Source organism: Mustela putorius, unplaced genomic scaffold (genome assembly GCF_011764305.1).
Source record: "Mustela putorius furo isolate JIRA1106 unplaced genomic scaffold, ASM1176430v1.1 tig00003859_pilon_pilon_pilon, whole genome shotgun sequence".
NCBI classification, from domain to species: domain Eukaryota; kingdom Metazoa; phylum Chordata; class Mammalia; order Carnivora; family Mustelidae; genus Mustela; species Mustela putorius.
Window position 1 is genome coordinate 24,625,783 of NW_025422011.1, and position 14,626 is coordinate 24,640,408.

The following is a 14,626-nucleotide window of genomic DNA, read 5'->3' on the forward strand; positions in this document are numbered from 1 at the left end:
CACGTCCTCGCCAAGATGGCTGCTTGGGGCTCGTGGGGGACGAGGGGCCTTCTTGGTGCCCCTCGGTGACTCAAAGCTCTCTGGCCAGTGTGTGGAGGAAGCTGGGGTTCTCAGCTACAGCCTCGCTAGCTAAGACCCTCACAGTCTGCCTTCCCTAAGCCGAGAAGCAGGAACTTAGGGCTCCCCAGCAGCCAGGCCTGCAGGGATCTCTCCGAGGACTTCCTGTCTAGGGAGATAGCTCTGGAAACTTTTCCTTTTATGTATGTACCTGGTTGGGGAGGGGAGATCCCCTCTGGGAGGGGCTTTATCTTGGCTCCCTCCAGTCAGCTTTTCTGCAGGGGGCGTCCTGAGGCTTTCTCCATGCACGAAGCCCCTGGCCTCTTCCCTCAGCCGTGTAGTCTGGACTTTGGGGGGCTAGGTGAGGCTGCAGGCGAGCTCTGCAGGGGGAATACGGGGGCGAGAAGCCCAGGCTCCAAACTCAGTTCATCCCCCCAGCTTGCCTGCGGGGTGATCTGGCTCAGCGGCTACGGCCCCATCTGGTCACAGAATGCCACAGACCTCCTCTCTTCCTTGTTCACACTCCCGGAACAGCTGGGACCCATGGTGAGTAAGCTCCAGGAGCTCCCAGGTAGGAGGGAGCGACCGGGGACCTCCAGTGTCACCAAGCCCTGGATGGGGCTTCTTTGAGCTCAGGAGATACTTCCACACCCCCCTAAAACCCTTCTCCCTGCTCCCCACCCAGCCCTGGTCGGCAGCTTTCAGAGCCTCGGTTTTGTCACTGTCAGAACGGAGGAGAACTGCGTCCCCACCACCCCCTGACCTATTTGTTTCGCATTCCCCAGGCCTGGCTGGGTGTTGGGACCTGGGAAGTCCCCAGTCTGCTGCTGGTGACTCTGTGTGTGATCCTCATTACCACCCTGGTAAGGTGCCTGCTAACCTGACCTCAGTGCTCCCCTCCTCAGACCCAGAGGCCCAGCCCCAACCAGCTCCCATCTAATCTCCAAACTAGATGTTTTAGGTCAGGGCATCTGTCTCCTTCCACCAGTGTGCCCAACCTGGGATGAAAGGCACCTTCTTCTTGAAAATGGGTTTGCGGTGTTCTAGGCTGAGGGAAGGACCAAGGCCAGAGAAGACTAGTGTAGGAGCCCCACACCCCTCCAAGAAGATTTCAATCCCCAGGAAACTGAAGGCAGGCAGGGAGGGGGGCAGGGGGTATGGTGGGGGCTAGAAGCTCCCATCTAGGTGACAGTGCCATACACACCGCTCCCAGGAAAGCAGGGCTGTTCTAGACTCACTGAGGGCAGGGGGCTCAGTCTCATGGCTACCCCATCACTCCAGGGCTAGCCAGCAGGGCCCCGGTTCCATGATGCTTTATCTTCCCAACTAGGCATGGCACCTCCTGAGGGCCCCCCCAGAGCCACCCACCGCACCGCCCCCTGAGGACAGGCGCCAGTCAGTGAGCCGCCAGCCCTCCTTCACTTACTCAGAGTGGATGGAAGAGAAGGCCGAGGATGACTTCCTGGACTTGGACCCTGTCCCTGAGACTCCTGTGTTTGACTGTGTGATGGACATCAAGCCTGAGGCCGACCCTGCCTCACTGACTGTCAAGTCCATGGGTCTACAGGAAAGGTGGGAAGGGCAGAGGAGGGGTGGGCTCTATGGGCTCTTGAGGTCTCAGCAGTGCATCAGAAGGGCAGGTGCCTGACTCTGACTCCCAGTGGCCAGGTCAGAGCCAGTCTCATGGTTTAACCAGTGTAGACACATGCTCCTCAGGTCTGATTACGTAGATCAGAATGACCCAAGGTAAATGCTGTTACTGCACATGAGCACACAGGCATACACAGGTACACATGTGTACAGTCACACGTAAACTCCCATACTCAAGCAGGTTTGGGTAGGTTCGTTTATTACAGGACTTGTCAGGACCTTTAACACTTGTGTTCATTGTAAATCGTCAAGGGGGTAGCATGTGGCATTCCTCAACTTCCATAGAGTGAACCCTACATCTATACTTCTATAGAGTGTCCCATAGTGTTCCCAGAGCATAATTTGGGAGGTGTCACCACTTTCTCTTCAGAACCCTGCTGGGTAAGCCAGATCACACCAGGTTTGCGTAACCCATACGACATCATGGAAGAAGCCCTGGATGAGGAGTCAGAAAACCTCTCTCTTGGTTTCAGCTCTTCCATCTCCTTACTGTGTGAGCTTGGGCAATTCTTGTCCTCTCTCTGGGACTCAGTTTCCCTTCCTATAGAGGGCTTTTCAGCTGCCCTGGGCCGTAGACCCTGAACATGATAGTAGAGCTGGTCTAGTGCAGACATCTGTGTTGCCATGTTCCGCGCCGGGACTCCCTCCTCCCCTGACAGCCAAGGGGCCTGACCTCTCCTGGAGGAGATGTCCATGACTCCTTGGCAACCTTACCCAGGACTGGTGGGCCTAAGGCCACGACACAGAGAGTAGAGCCCAGCTTCTCTGATCTAGGCAGGTGCCCACTCTCATGACCGCCTGGGGCCATAGGGCTGGGACAGCAGTGACAGAAGAGAGCCCAGGGAGGGCTTTGCTGAGGTAGCCTTGGATGGAACCTCTGGAACTGGGGCCCCCAGCCTCCCTTGGTTAGCGGCTCCGCTGCAGGAGGCAGGAGATGGGAAGTCAGGCCTCAGCCTCAGGGCTGAGACTCGTACTCCTTGCATAGGAGTGCGGAGCCCCTCCCACTCCTCTCCTGGGTGGCCCCCTGCTCCCCCTCTGGATCTGTCCCACCTCCCCACCTCTGAGACGCGCTCCCCCTTTCCCGGTCCTTCCAGGAGGGGCTCCAACGTCTCCCTGACCCTGGACATGTGCACACCGGGCTGCAATGAGGAGGGCTTTGGCTACCTCATGTCCCCACGAGAGGAGTCAGCCCGGGAGTACCTGCTCAGCGCCTCCCGGGTCCTGCAGGCCGAGGAGCTTCACGAGAAGGCCCTGGACCCCTTCCTGCTGCAGGCAGAGTTCTTTGTGAGTACCCCCAGGCCAGCCACCCACAGCAGGCAGACCTTGCCTCTTACATCAGTGACACATCCAGCCAGGCAGTGGAGCGGGGTGTCCATCAGCTCTCCTGCCATCTTGGGCAAGCTGCTTCCCGCTGAGCCTCAGTTTTCTTGTCTGGAAAATGGGGATAAAAATCACTGAATGTTGCAAGGGTTAAAGAGATGGCTAACGTGTGCAGAGCCCTCAGCCCAGTGACTCATGTCCAGTGGCATCCCCAAGTCCTAACTGCCCAGCACTGTGCTTTGAAAGTGATAGAAAGCCTTCCTTCTGACTCGGCTGTTTTCCCTCCTGCTGCCCCACATCTCCAAGCACTGTTCATCCTCTGACAACTCTCCGGTCACCTCCAGCCCCTGCGACCCCTGCAAGGGCCTCCAGTTGCCTCCTGATGGACTTAGAGGGGCCCAGAAAATGACATCTCTGCTTTGCCTGCCTGAGCACTCAGTCATTAGCTGAGATGTGGGAGATGACAATATCACCTTCACTTTTGTTGATGAAACTCAGCTTGGAATGAGGCTTAGGTGCAGAGCAATAGCGAGCTTCCTAATCCTAGGAATTAACAAGTTTTCTACCCACCCCAGGTGGCGTACCCCTACATTTCCTTCTCTGCACGAGGGTCCCCAAGGAGGAGGAAGGAAGGGGCTTGGGCCCCAAAGTGCATTCCTCACTCGAACTCACCCATCCAGGAACTCACCTACCAGTGTAGGCAGAAAAGGGCAAGGGGCCCTAAGTATTTGGGGAGAGCCCCTCCTGGGAGAAGCCAGGGGGATGGGACAGTCATGTGCCTCCCTCAGTTTCCCTTGCGCAGGCCACCTTGTCTCCTACCTGGGCCTGATGGCTATTTCTTCTGAGAAAGCCTCTGCCGCCCTCTGACCCACAGCTCCACATTCTCCAGGGCTGGGCATGGCCTGTCTTAGATGAGTTGGGCCAGCCTCCCATGCCTACGGGGACTGTCCACTTCAAACTGGACCACCACCGCCCCCCACTCCCAGGCCTTTCTCTTCTCAGGCATCTGCTCACATCATCCCCTCACTGGATGCTTCCAGAAAGTCTTCCCCAACTACCCCACCCTCAGCTTTGCTGTAAGTTCCCACCACCCTCACCTCCCCTTGAAGAAGGGGCTTGCATCCTCTCTGGTGTTTCCTGTTCAGTAGATCATTGTCACTCTGGCCCAGAGACAGGGGAACACAGCCTCTACCCTCGCTTCATGGGCATTTTTGTACATGTTGGTTGGGGGGGGGGGTGGATTCTCATAGTAACCCTAGAAATTGAGTGTAGTGATCCTTGAAGCCCATACTTACTATGTCCTCAAACTGTGGACACTGTGAACCTATCTGGGGTCAGACACTGAGCCATGTGGACAGGTGGAAGGAGGAGCAAAGAAGCCAGAGGCACTGGGGAGTCACCCCAGGAATAGTGGGGAGGGCGCAAGACGGGAATTTAAAGGCTGGGAACTGTTTGGACAGATGGAGAAAGGTGAAAACAGTGCTCCCAAACCTGAGGGAGGTCAGAAGGAATGCTGTGAGCTCAGACCTGGAGACAGGAGGGCAAGGGGCGTATTCACAGCAGGGAAGAGAGACAGACATGTAATTGGAGAGCAGGTCACCTGTGGGGGCGGGGGGGGGGAGATTGGGGGAGCGGCAGAAACAAAGACCAGATTCCAGGCCATCTCACATGCCAAGCAGAGAACTTTGGACTTGGGGCTTTTGACACAAAACAAGATTGAGAAGCTCAAACACATCAAAGAAGGAGGCTTCTTTCCTGCCAGAGAATTGGGGAAGGCTTCTTGGAGGAGGTGTCGTTTAAGGTGGACAGGACAGAGGAAGAGGAAGACAGGGTGGATGTTCCCACAAGGCAAGCTGCCAAAGCTGAGCTCCTGAGGTGGGGATGTCCAGGGTGGGCCCTCAGATCTGCAAAGCCATGCAGGTGGACTGCAGCTCTGGGCGTGTGGTAGGAGGCGGGGATTGGCTGGGTCACATTGTTTTCTTGTTCTTGTTCATCAGCCATTTACTGAGCATCTACTACATGCCAGGCTGGCTCTGGATCAACAGTTGTAATAATAACTGTTATTATACACTCCCTATGTGCCAGGCACGATTTACAGTGCTTTTTACGTGCAGACTCGTTTACTAGTAAATGTTCACTGAATGAATGTATGCATTCAAGCAAGTGTCTGGGCTAGAAGTTAAGGGCCGGCCAGTGCTGGATTCAAACGTCTGTGAGAGCCCACAGCTGGTAATACCCCCGTGTCCTGCTCTCATAGGAAATCCCCATGAACTTTGTGGATCCAAAGGAGTATGACATCCCTGGGCTGGTGCGGAAGAACCGGTATAAAACCATCCTTCCCAGTGAGTAACTCTGCGCCCCAGGGGGTAGGGATGGGCTCACCTTCACCTCATGCCCCTCGCCCTGAGGAAGACCTCAACCCTAGAGCTAGGTGTCCAGAGTCACCAGGAGAAGAGGAGGAGGGTTGGGGGTACCCAATGAAGAGAAAGGCCCCCCCTTGTGAGGGCAGAGGTGAGTTCATTCCTTCACCCTTGCCCTGGCTGTGGAAACCCGGAGAGAAAGAATGAGGATAATAGCAGCTCCCAGACAGGAATTTAAAGGCCTCTTTATCTCTTCAGAATGGGCAGATTTTAAAGAGGGGAAGATAAGGCTCAGAGATGTTAAGTGACTCACCCACAGTCACATAGCTAGGAAGTGCAGAACTGAGTTTCAGCCTGAACCTCCTTGACCCTGGAATCAAGCAAGCTCTTTTGTCTACCTTGAGTCGAGTTGGGTCTGACTGTGAGTCCTCTTAACAGCAAGAGCCACCCCACAAGGGAATGAGCTGTCTGCCAGAGTGTGAGCTCCCTGCCACTCAAGGTATTCAAGTGGTGTTGCATGATCCATCCCCTGGCAGATCTGAGAAGGATTTTCCCCTTTTGAGGGCAGTTAGACCAGGTGACCTAAAACTCCTCTTTCAGCCCTGGGGTGTCATTTTTCAGATAACTTTCATCAAGCCCCTATCTGCCTGTCACCCTTGCCAAGTTCTGGCCCCAGGCCCCAGGGCTAGCTTAGGGGGTGACTTGTTGAAAGTGAATCCCCACCAACCTACTCCACTCAGTTTGTGGAGTAACGAGGCTTTAAAAAAGCAGTTTTGCCATCAGCATCTCCAACAACATGTAAGATGTCATGACTTATTTTTAACTTTTAAAATATCGACTTGTGGTTGCTATGGTTACACAGTCTCTAGGTAGTTCCGGTTAAACAAAGCACCATTTAAGGCCAGGATGCATTATTCAGGGCTGCTCACCTCTTTCCTCATCTTATCACCTTCCAACCAACCAACCCCCTGTGGAGGGAGGGGCTCAGGTCCCCCAGAACCCAGGGCCTTGCTGCTCACTCAGAATGGCCCGTAGCAGTGGGCGGGATCCAGCCATCTCTCCTCCTGGTCCCCACTGGATCCCTGAAAGCTCTTGAGCCACTTCAGCTCTGAGCCTCCAGGCCTTGGAGCCTCCACAGAGCATCCTCCACAGCCAGCAAGAATTGACCGTGGGCCTCAGACACTGGGCCAGTGCGGGGGTGCTGTGAGGCTCGTTTTCTCATTCATTTGGCACACATTGGCTGAACCCCCGCCCCAGGGGCTGGGAACTGAGGCATGAATGAGACACAGGGAATTCCCAGTCTAATGGGAGGAACAGATCCAAGGGCAGTTCATAGGACAGACTGACCGGTAACCCCAGCTGGCAGCACAGAAGACGAGATATAAGGGAGCGATTTCTGTGCATTTGCCACTGTGTTTCCCAAATACCAAAAGGGTGCCTGGCTCATAGTAGACCTTCTGCTCCTATCTGGGTGAAGGAGGGAGGGAATGAATGAATGAATGAACGAACGAACAAATGGACGTCTCTCGGATCAGCTCTCCCTCTCCATCCTCACTGCCATGTGACTTTTGTGGGTTAGGGCGTCTCTCTTGCCCAGTTCCAGGGACACCATTTGCAAAGACTGCATTGACGTAATGCCCCTGGCCTTGGGCCAGGCAGTAATCTCCTGACGGGTCTCCTGAGTCCTGCACTCTCCCCTCCTGCCCGTCATCTACCATTATCACAGAAATGGTGCAAAACAGAAATCCAGTCGTGTCCTTCTCCTCCTTAGACACTGTCATGGTCACCCTTGTATTCCTTGTGTTCCAGTCTAGCCTTAGAAGCGTGGTTTATAAGACCCTCGATCAGCTGGTTCCTCTCCACCTCATGTCTCCATGCCCCATCCTGGCCTGTGCCCTGGAATCGGTCAGAATGGTGTCCCCTACGGTGCCCCTACTGGGCCGTCGCACCCAGCCTGGAGCTGTCAGACCACCCACTGCTTGCCTGCCTGCCTAGTACTTGGGGGCAGGCAGGAGGAGTCCCTTGCCCTCAAGCACAGTGCCAGGCACAAAGGCAGTGGGCTCATCGTGTCCCCAGTGCATGCCAAAGGCCCTGGTGTCTGGCCCGAGGGTGCTGTGCCCACTTCTGGCCCCTAATCTGGGCAGGTATCCACAAAAAGGGACCCCCACCCCGTCCCTCAGCACTCCCTCCCTGTTCCTTTCTTCTGCCTGGACCACCCAGCGTTGCCTTCCCTTCCCCTTCCTCCTCTGCTGCCCCGTCCCCAGATCAGCTGCCAGGACCTCAGGCCTTGGGGCTGGGCATAAAAGGGCTGGAGAGCAGAGGCTTATAAGTGTCTCCTGTTTCCCCTCCCTGGTTTTGGATTCTCTCTACCTGCTAACTTCTAGGGAGGCTGGTAATAAGTGCAGTCGTAACAGCTCTGGGCTACATAATGCGTGTCGGGCTAAGTTACTGGCCTGGGGACAAGTTACCCTTCACTCCTTTCACCTTTACAAGACCAGTAGGGCTAGGTTGGAAGGGATGTCTCCAGTCTGCAGACAGAGCAGGGGAAGCTAAGTTAGTGGTTCACGTTCACACTACCAGCAAGTCATAGCATCAGGACTCGAACCCAGCTCTCCAGCTCCCCTGTCCTGCCTTGGAGAGCCCCAGAAATGGGTGCTGGCAACATCTTTAGTTCAGCCCTCCCTATTCAGGAGAGAAAGGGAAGCCCAGAGAAGGGACAAGACAGGCAGCTGGTGACAGAGCCAGAGCAGAAACCAGGCCCTGGGCCCCCCCAACACCTCCCCAAACACCCCGCACAGCCTCCCTCTGTCTGTCCCATCTCCTCACTGCAAAAGAAGACTCCATCCAGGGAGGCTCTAGCTGGAACAGAACAGATTCTACTCCAGGGAGAGGGGCAGGAGGGTGTAAGACTCTGTAACTGCGGGATTGGATGTGCGAATGGGTTGGAAAAAAGAAAAAGAAAAAAGCTGTTTGTGCACACGTGCGTCGGCTGCTGAGATCCCGCGGTTGGATGGCAGGCTTGGAAGGCTCCACACCTTCCATCCCTGGGCTCTCCCTTGGCTTTCTACCCCCAAACCTCAACAGTCCTTTATATTTACAAAGTACTTTACGGTTTACATCACACCTTCCCAGCTGTTTTCTTATTTATCTTTCTAACAACTGCTTTACCCCCTTATTACAGATAGGAAAATTGAGGCTTAGGAAGACCGTGTGCTTTTCAAGTAGACCCAGCGCATTAGTGACCGTGTGTGCCAAACGCTTGTCGCTGCTAATAGGGATGTGTCTCCTAGGTCGTTCTTTACTTGACTTAACTCTGTCCTCTCCAGAACATGAGGCACGGGGAGACCAGGGCAGCTTAAGGGACACAGACAAGGGGCAGGCACTGATGCCACAGAGGTAGAGAGCCAGGGCCACAGAGATGGGCCAGTGTTTGGCTAGTGGGCAGGGGAAGGAGAAACTTCAAGAGTCTCAAAAGAAATGCAGGTGCCCTGTAGTGGGCCCAATAAGATGGGGCCCTGCACTAAAGGGGTTGTTGCACCTGTCAAATACCAGCCTCACCTGTCTCCCCCCCGCCCCAGACCCCCACAGCAGAGTGTGTCTGACCTCACCAGACCCTGAGGACCCTCTGAGTTCTTACATCAATGCCAACTACATCCGGGTATGTAGCCCCATCCCTGTGACCTCTCCCTGAAAGGGAGGCCCGAGCCCACAAGATCTATCTTCCAGGCTTGGCCCTAAGCCAGCGTGGCTCCCACCAGCAACCCCTACCTCCCAGGGAAAGGCCTGAGTGTGGGGACTAGGCCCAGGGAGCACTGCATCCGGCCCTGACAGCCTGGACTTGGCTGGCCACAGGGCTATGGTGGGGAGGAGAAGGTGTACATCGCCACTCAGGGACCCATCGTCAGCACGGTTGGGGACTTCTGGCGCATGGTGTGGCAGGAGCACACGCCCATCATCGTCATGATCACCAACATCGAGGAGATGAACGAGGTAGGCCTCCCCCACCCTGACCCCGCTCCCCTGTGCTGTTCCCAGGGGTCTGCCACTTTGTGCCCTTCGCAGAGCGTCTCGTTTCCATATTCCTCCTGAGGACAGTCTTGGGAGGTTGGTAGCCTGCCGCCAAAGTGGGGACATGGGAAGCCGAGCAGGGTGAGGTCATTTGCTCAGGGCCACGTAGATGGGCCAGCCTGTGATGGGAAACAGGCTGCCTGGCTGCTTCCCCACCAGCCAGGGCTCACTCTGGCAACTCCTGTACCAGTGCCAGCCCATTTACTCGAATCCCCAGAGGAGTCCTTTGAAGTAGGTATTACTCCCATTTGCCAGAGGGACCTGAGGCTCAGAAGGGGGAAGTAAGGAAGCTGAGATTTGAACTCTGCACTCTCGAATTGCGAACCCATTGCCCTTTCATATCTTGCCCTGCTGGCCCTGGTGGGGCACTGGGGAGACTGGAGGATGCAGGCACTGTGAGTGTAGCAGCTGGTCTGGGCCCCTGCAGAAGTGCACTGAGTATTGGCCAGAGGAGCAGGTGGTGTACGACGGTGTGGAGATCATCGTGCAGAAAGTCATTCACACTGAGGATTACCGGCTGCGACTCATCTCCCTCAGGGTGAGGCCAGGGGCTGGGCTGGGCCGGGTGGGGAGGATGGGGGGCAGGGCCATGACAGGGGTCGGGGGGCACCACAGATAATGGGGTCCAAGACTCTGCTGTAGCTGAGATCCAGGCCTGTGCATTCTCAGGGTATATCCATAAGCAGGGATGGGGGAGGGGTGGATGACCGGAGGCATGACGAAACCTTAGTTGCATTTAAAGCTTTTGGATTCTCTGTATCTACACTGTCATTCTGAATGCTTTCCAGCTCTGCTTCAGACACGCTCAAGTCCAGGACTGCCTGGATGAGGGATCTCCATAAGCCTCCAGCACTGTCCTTACTTAAAACAGAAGGTCCATTGTCACATTGAGCTCCTGTAGTACGCAACCTGGACACCAGAGGGCAGGCGCTTCTTGCTACGTTTGGGTTTCACAGGGACGTGAGGGTTACACAAAAAAGATTTAAAAAAAAGGCATATACTATATGAACAATACAGAACAGCCCAGAAGAGTATGTGTGTGGTGGGGGTACCCTCCAACCCTGAAGTTGTGCTTCTTCCATGCAAGGCATAACAGAGGAGACTGTTCCTTTGGAATCAGGAGGATTAATGGGTTCTGTTTTTGAGAAATAAGACCCATGTTTGGGGAAAGTAGAGCCCAATGGCATAACCCCACGGGTTGGAAGAGGTGAGCCAGGCACCAGGAAGCTGGTGCTCTATCCAGAAACAGTCTGAAGTCTACTGACACTGGCAGCCACAGGGTCAAACTCAAGGCCTGAGACTTGTCCCTCTGATCGGCCCTCTCCCACCGGAGAAGGTAGAAGGTGAGGTGTCAAGGCGCTCAGCCCCAGAAGGGCAGTGACCACCTGAGACACTCTGAGATCTAGTCCTTGCCAGAGGACATGAGAGAACCAGGAGGTGGGGGTTGAGGCTCAGGTAGCCACCATAGCCAGATAATCTAGAGGCCCAAGGAACCAGCTTTCTGCTTTCCTGGAAAGAGGCGGAAGTGAGGTGAGGGCTGCCTCATTGTGTCAGTGACACCAGACAGCTTGGGGACATTTACTTTTGTCCATGAGTCTTTACAAGCGCCCACCCTAAGCCTCATTCTGGGTTGTGTCCCAGTAACATAGAGCTGTCCAAAGCCTGTACTCTTTCCTAGAGGAGCACCCACAGATGGTAAGTACCAAGCTAGTGATGGACGAGAAAACAAGATCGACCCTCTCTGTTAGCCAGGGTGCTCAGAGAGGGCTTCCTGAAAGTGATGGTGCTGACTGGGCTTTTGCAGGATGAATAAGGATTGACTATGGGGCAAACAAGGGGGAAGAATGTCCCAGGCAGAGAAAAAAGTAAAAAAGAATGGCATGGAAGATAGACTAGCCTTGAGAGTGTGGGGGGAGGGGGAGGGCACGGTTTTATCTACAGACCACTGGAATGCAGGAGCATTGAGTACTAGTATATAGGGGTGGGAGAAGGGCCTGGAGGTCTAGACCCTGGACCATGGATCCTGTTTGCCAGACTGAAGACTGAGAAGAATGGGTTTATTCGGAGACCAGCGGGAGCCCTGGGAGGGTTCTGAGCGGAATAGCGGCCTGTCCAGATTGGTGCTGCACACAGACCACGTCTGGCCATGTTGGAGATGGAGTAGTCAGGGAAGAGTGAGAGATGGCAGAGATGATAAAGGCCAAAGCAGAAGTTGTGCTGGCGCAGAGGAGAGAAAACTGACAAGACTTGCCAGGGGAGAACAGGCGGAGCAGAGCGGTGATGGGAGAGGGAGAGTCCCGGCACTCCGAGTTGAGGGACTAATGGGTGACCAGGCGGTTTGTCAAGATAAAGAGCCAGAGGACAGGAGTGGATTGGAGAGGGACTCCACCTCTCTTGGATGATCCTGAGTTGCTGGGGCAGAACTGGCCAGTGAAGACCAGTGCCAGCATCACTGATGAGCTTTCACTACCAAGCTGGCTCTAGGTCTCTGATGCCACTGAGCCGTACACGGTGTAGACGGCAGAGGCCATCAGTCCCACTCCCTGAGTCCTCCTCGCTGTGTTCTTGCTGCTCCTCCCATCCCCTCTGTGGGCTGGTTTGTGGGGTCTAAGAGTTCACGTGTATCTGGGGTGGGTCTCTGTCTCCTGGACAGAGTGGGACTGAAGAGCGAGGCCTGAAACATTACTGGTTCACGTCCTGGCCCGACCAGAAAACCCCAGACCGGGCGCCCCCACTCCTACACCTGGTGCGGGAGGTGGAGGAGGCAGCCCAGCAGGAGGGGCCCCGCTGTGCCCCCATCATCGTCCACTGCAGGTGGGTCTCCGCGGCTGGCCCCCTGGGCAGGGTGGCCTCCCTACTACTGAAGATGCTCTGTCCCTTACCCGGCATCCTTCCGCTCTCAGCGCGGGGATCGGCAGGACGGGTTGCTTCATTGCCACCAGCATCTGCTGCCAGCAGCTGAGGCATGAGGGAGTGGTGGACATCCTTAAGACCACGTGCCAGCTCCGCCAGGACAGGTCAGCCCAGGTGCAGGGGTGGGGGCCCACAGGGAACCAAGGGCAGTCGGGGGAAACTGATGCACGCATGAGGTCAGGGGCCAGAGGACACACGGCAAATGGACTCCTGGTAGGTAGGGAGCGGAGAGGACAGCTGGATCCAGACAGCTGGAGGCTGGATGGGGAGGGAACAGGAACAGGAACACCACTGGTGAGCAGAAGGGCAGGGGGGAGAGGTAGAGGGGCATGCCATCCCTGTCCCGCTATCTGTGTGTGGGGGGAGGGGCAGGAAGGAACAGAGGGAGTGGCTGGCAGGGATCAGACTTTCCACTCTACACAAAGACAAGACCCCTTGCGAATGATTGGTAGTCACGGGTTTGGGGGCGCCCTCCCACAGCCCATCCGTCCACAACCCCATGCCCCCATGTGTCTCTGCCCCCAGGGGCGGCATGATCCAGACATGTGAGCAATACCAGTTCGTGCACCATGTCATGAGCCTCTACGAGAAGCAGCTGTCCCGCCAGGCCCCAGAGTGATGGCACTCCTGCCCTGAGGTCCTCTGAGCACCACCCAACCTGAGTCTGGGCCCCCACCCTGGCCGCGTGCAGAGCCCTGCCTTGGGCCTGGCCTGCCCCCCCATCCCTGCCCCTCCTGCTTCCTTCTCTTCAGTCTGCTCCCTTCCTTCCTCCTCCTCCTCCTCCATCAGCCTTGGCCTGGCCCCAGGCCCCCCCCCAATATAGCTCTTCCTACTGTACATACTGGGGATGGGGGCGGAGAGGGGGAGGGATGTGCCAGGCCAGGCCTGGGGCCCTGGGGCCTGACCCGCGCCATGCAGACCTGGGGCCTCAGTTTTTAACTATGGTTCCATTGCTACTTGATCCAAAACGTTTCTGTGCCGCACTCCCAAGTGTCTTGCTGCAGTGTGTCTTTCTGTCCACCCGTCTCTGCTGTCTATACCGGCCACTGTGTCTTCAGCCCGGGAAAGGGGTCGTGAGCTCCAGCCCCAAAGCAGCCCAGGCCAAGGCACCTGCCTCGGGCCCCCACCCCCGCTTCCCATGCAGCAGATTGCATTTTGCCCCAGTTACGGCGACCGACCGGATGAGGAGTTGACTGAGAGATCTCAGCTGGGGGAAGGTCTCTGGGTTGGAGTGGGGAGGGAGGAATGTCACAGCAAGGGTGACCTCCTGGTGTCAGATGCCTTCAGGAGGCAGTGACCAGCCTGTGAGGCATGGGAGGAAGAATGAGGGGGTTGGCTGTGAACCCAGAGGACCTGGGCCCCAGTGGGTGTGGAAGAATGGGGAGCTCTGAGGGCGGGGTGGGGTTTGGGCCCCAGATCTGTGTGAAACATTTCTCTGTGTCCCTGTGGGAAAGCCTTCCCAGCAGTCCCGCTGCGTGTCGCTCTGCGTGTGTTCCCGTGTCCATGCGTGTGTTGAGAGCCCGGCAGCAGGGCGTGCATGACTCTTGGCAACATGTGTTATCTTGGAGCCACGTGTTTTTATTGCTGACTTTAAATATTTATTCCACGGCAGACAGAGACATTTGGTGTCTTTTTATAATTTGCTCGTGGTCATTGAATAGAGCAATAAACGGAGCATTTTGAGCAAAACTAGACCCCTGGGTCTGTGTGATTGCCTCTCCCCTCCCTGCCTCCCCAAAATCTGGTCTTTGTGCACCCTCTACACACACGCGCACACACACACACTCTCTCTCTCTCTCTCTCTCAAGCTCCCTGGTGCCCCCGGTGAAGACTGGAAGTATAGACCAAATCCATTTGATTTTGGCAGGATTCTCCTATACCTTCCCCCTGCCCCCCCAGCAACCCATCCGGGAGCCCTGGACCATGGGGAGCCTCAAGGACAGGGATGAGAGGCTTCCAGAGAAGGCAGAGTGTTTGGCAGAGACTTCTGCTAGAGCGGAGACTTTCAGGTCACAGCCAGGCCCCTCCCTTTTGGCCCACCCACTTATCCCGTGAGCCTGACTTGTCCCAACAGCAGCTGCATCCTGGAAATTTCCCTTGTAAGGCCGGGGCTGAGAGTATCCTCTCCCGAGGGGCCCAGACACTCTGCCCCTAGGCCCGGGTCCTGAGCCATACCAGACACTCCTGCTCTATTCTTAACCCTGCCCTCAGGGAGGCAGCAAAAGTAGCTCTGATGGGGTTGCTTTGGGGGGGGGGGG

At 56.1% G+C, this 14,626-nt stretch overlaps 1 protein-coding gene across 3 annotated transcripts in view; it reads left to right on the forward strand.

Moving 5' to 3' along the window:
- The window catches only part of PTPN5 (protein tyrosine phosphatase non-receptor type 5), a 54,511-nt gene extending 40,451 nt beyond the window's left edge, over window positions 1-14,060 (forward strand). For all 3 annotated transcript variants that reach the window (XM_045066139.1, XM_004752110.3, XM_045066140.1), the window contains 11 exons: window positions 496-603; window positions 843-920; window positions 1,388-1,629; window positions 2,802-2,991; window positions 5,285-5,369; window positions 8,966-9,045; window positions 9,240-9,377; window positions 9,883-9,993; window positions 12,109-12,269; window positions 12,359-12,472; window positions 12,894-14,060. In XM_045066139.1, the coding sequence (XP_044922074.1) occupies window positions 496-603; window positions 843-920; window positions 1,388-1,629; window positions 2,802-2,991; window positions 5,285-5,369; window positions 8,966-9,045; window positions 9,240-9,377; window positions 9,883-9,993; window positions 12,109-12,269; window positions 12,359-12,472; window positions 12,894-12,987 (1,401 nt within the window). In that variant the 3' untranslated portion in view covers window positions 12,988-14,060. The remainder of the gene's footprint in view (window positions 1-495; window positions 604-842; window positions 921-1,387; window positions 1,630-2,801; window positions 2,992-5,284; window positions 5,370-8,965; window positions 9,046-9,239; window positions 9,378-9,882; window positions 9,994-12,108; window positions 12,270-12,358; window positions 12,473-12,893) is intronic.
- Window positions 14,061-14,626: the final 566 nt, after the last annotated feature.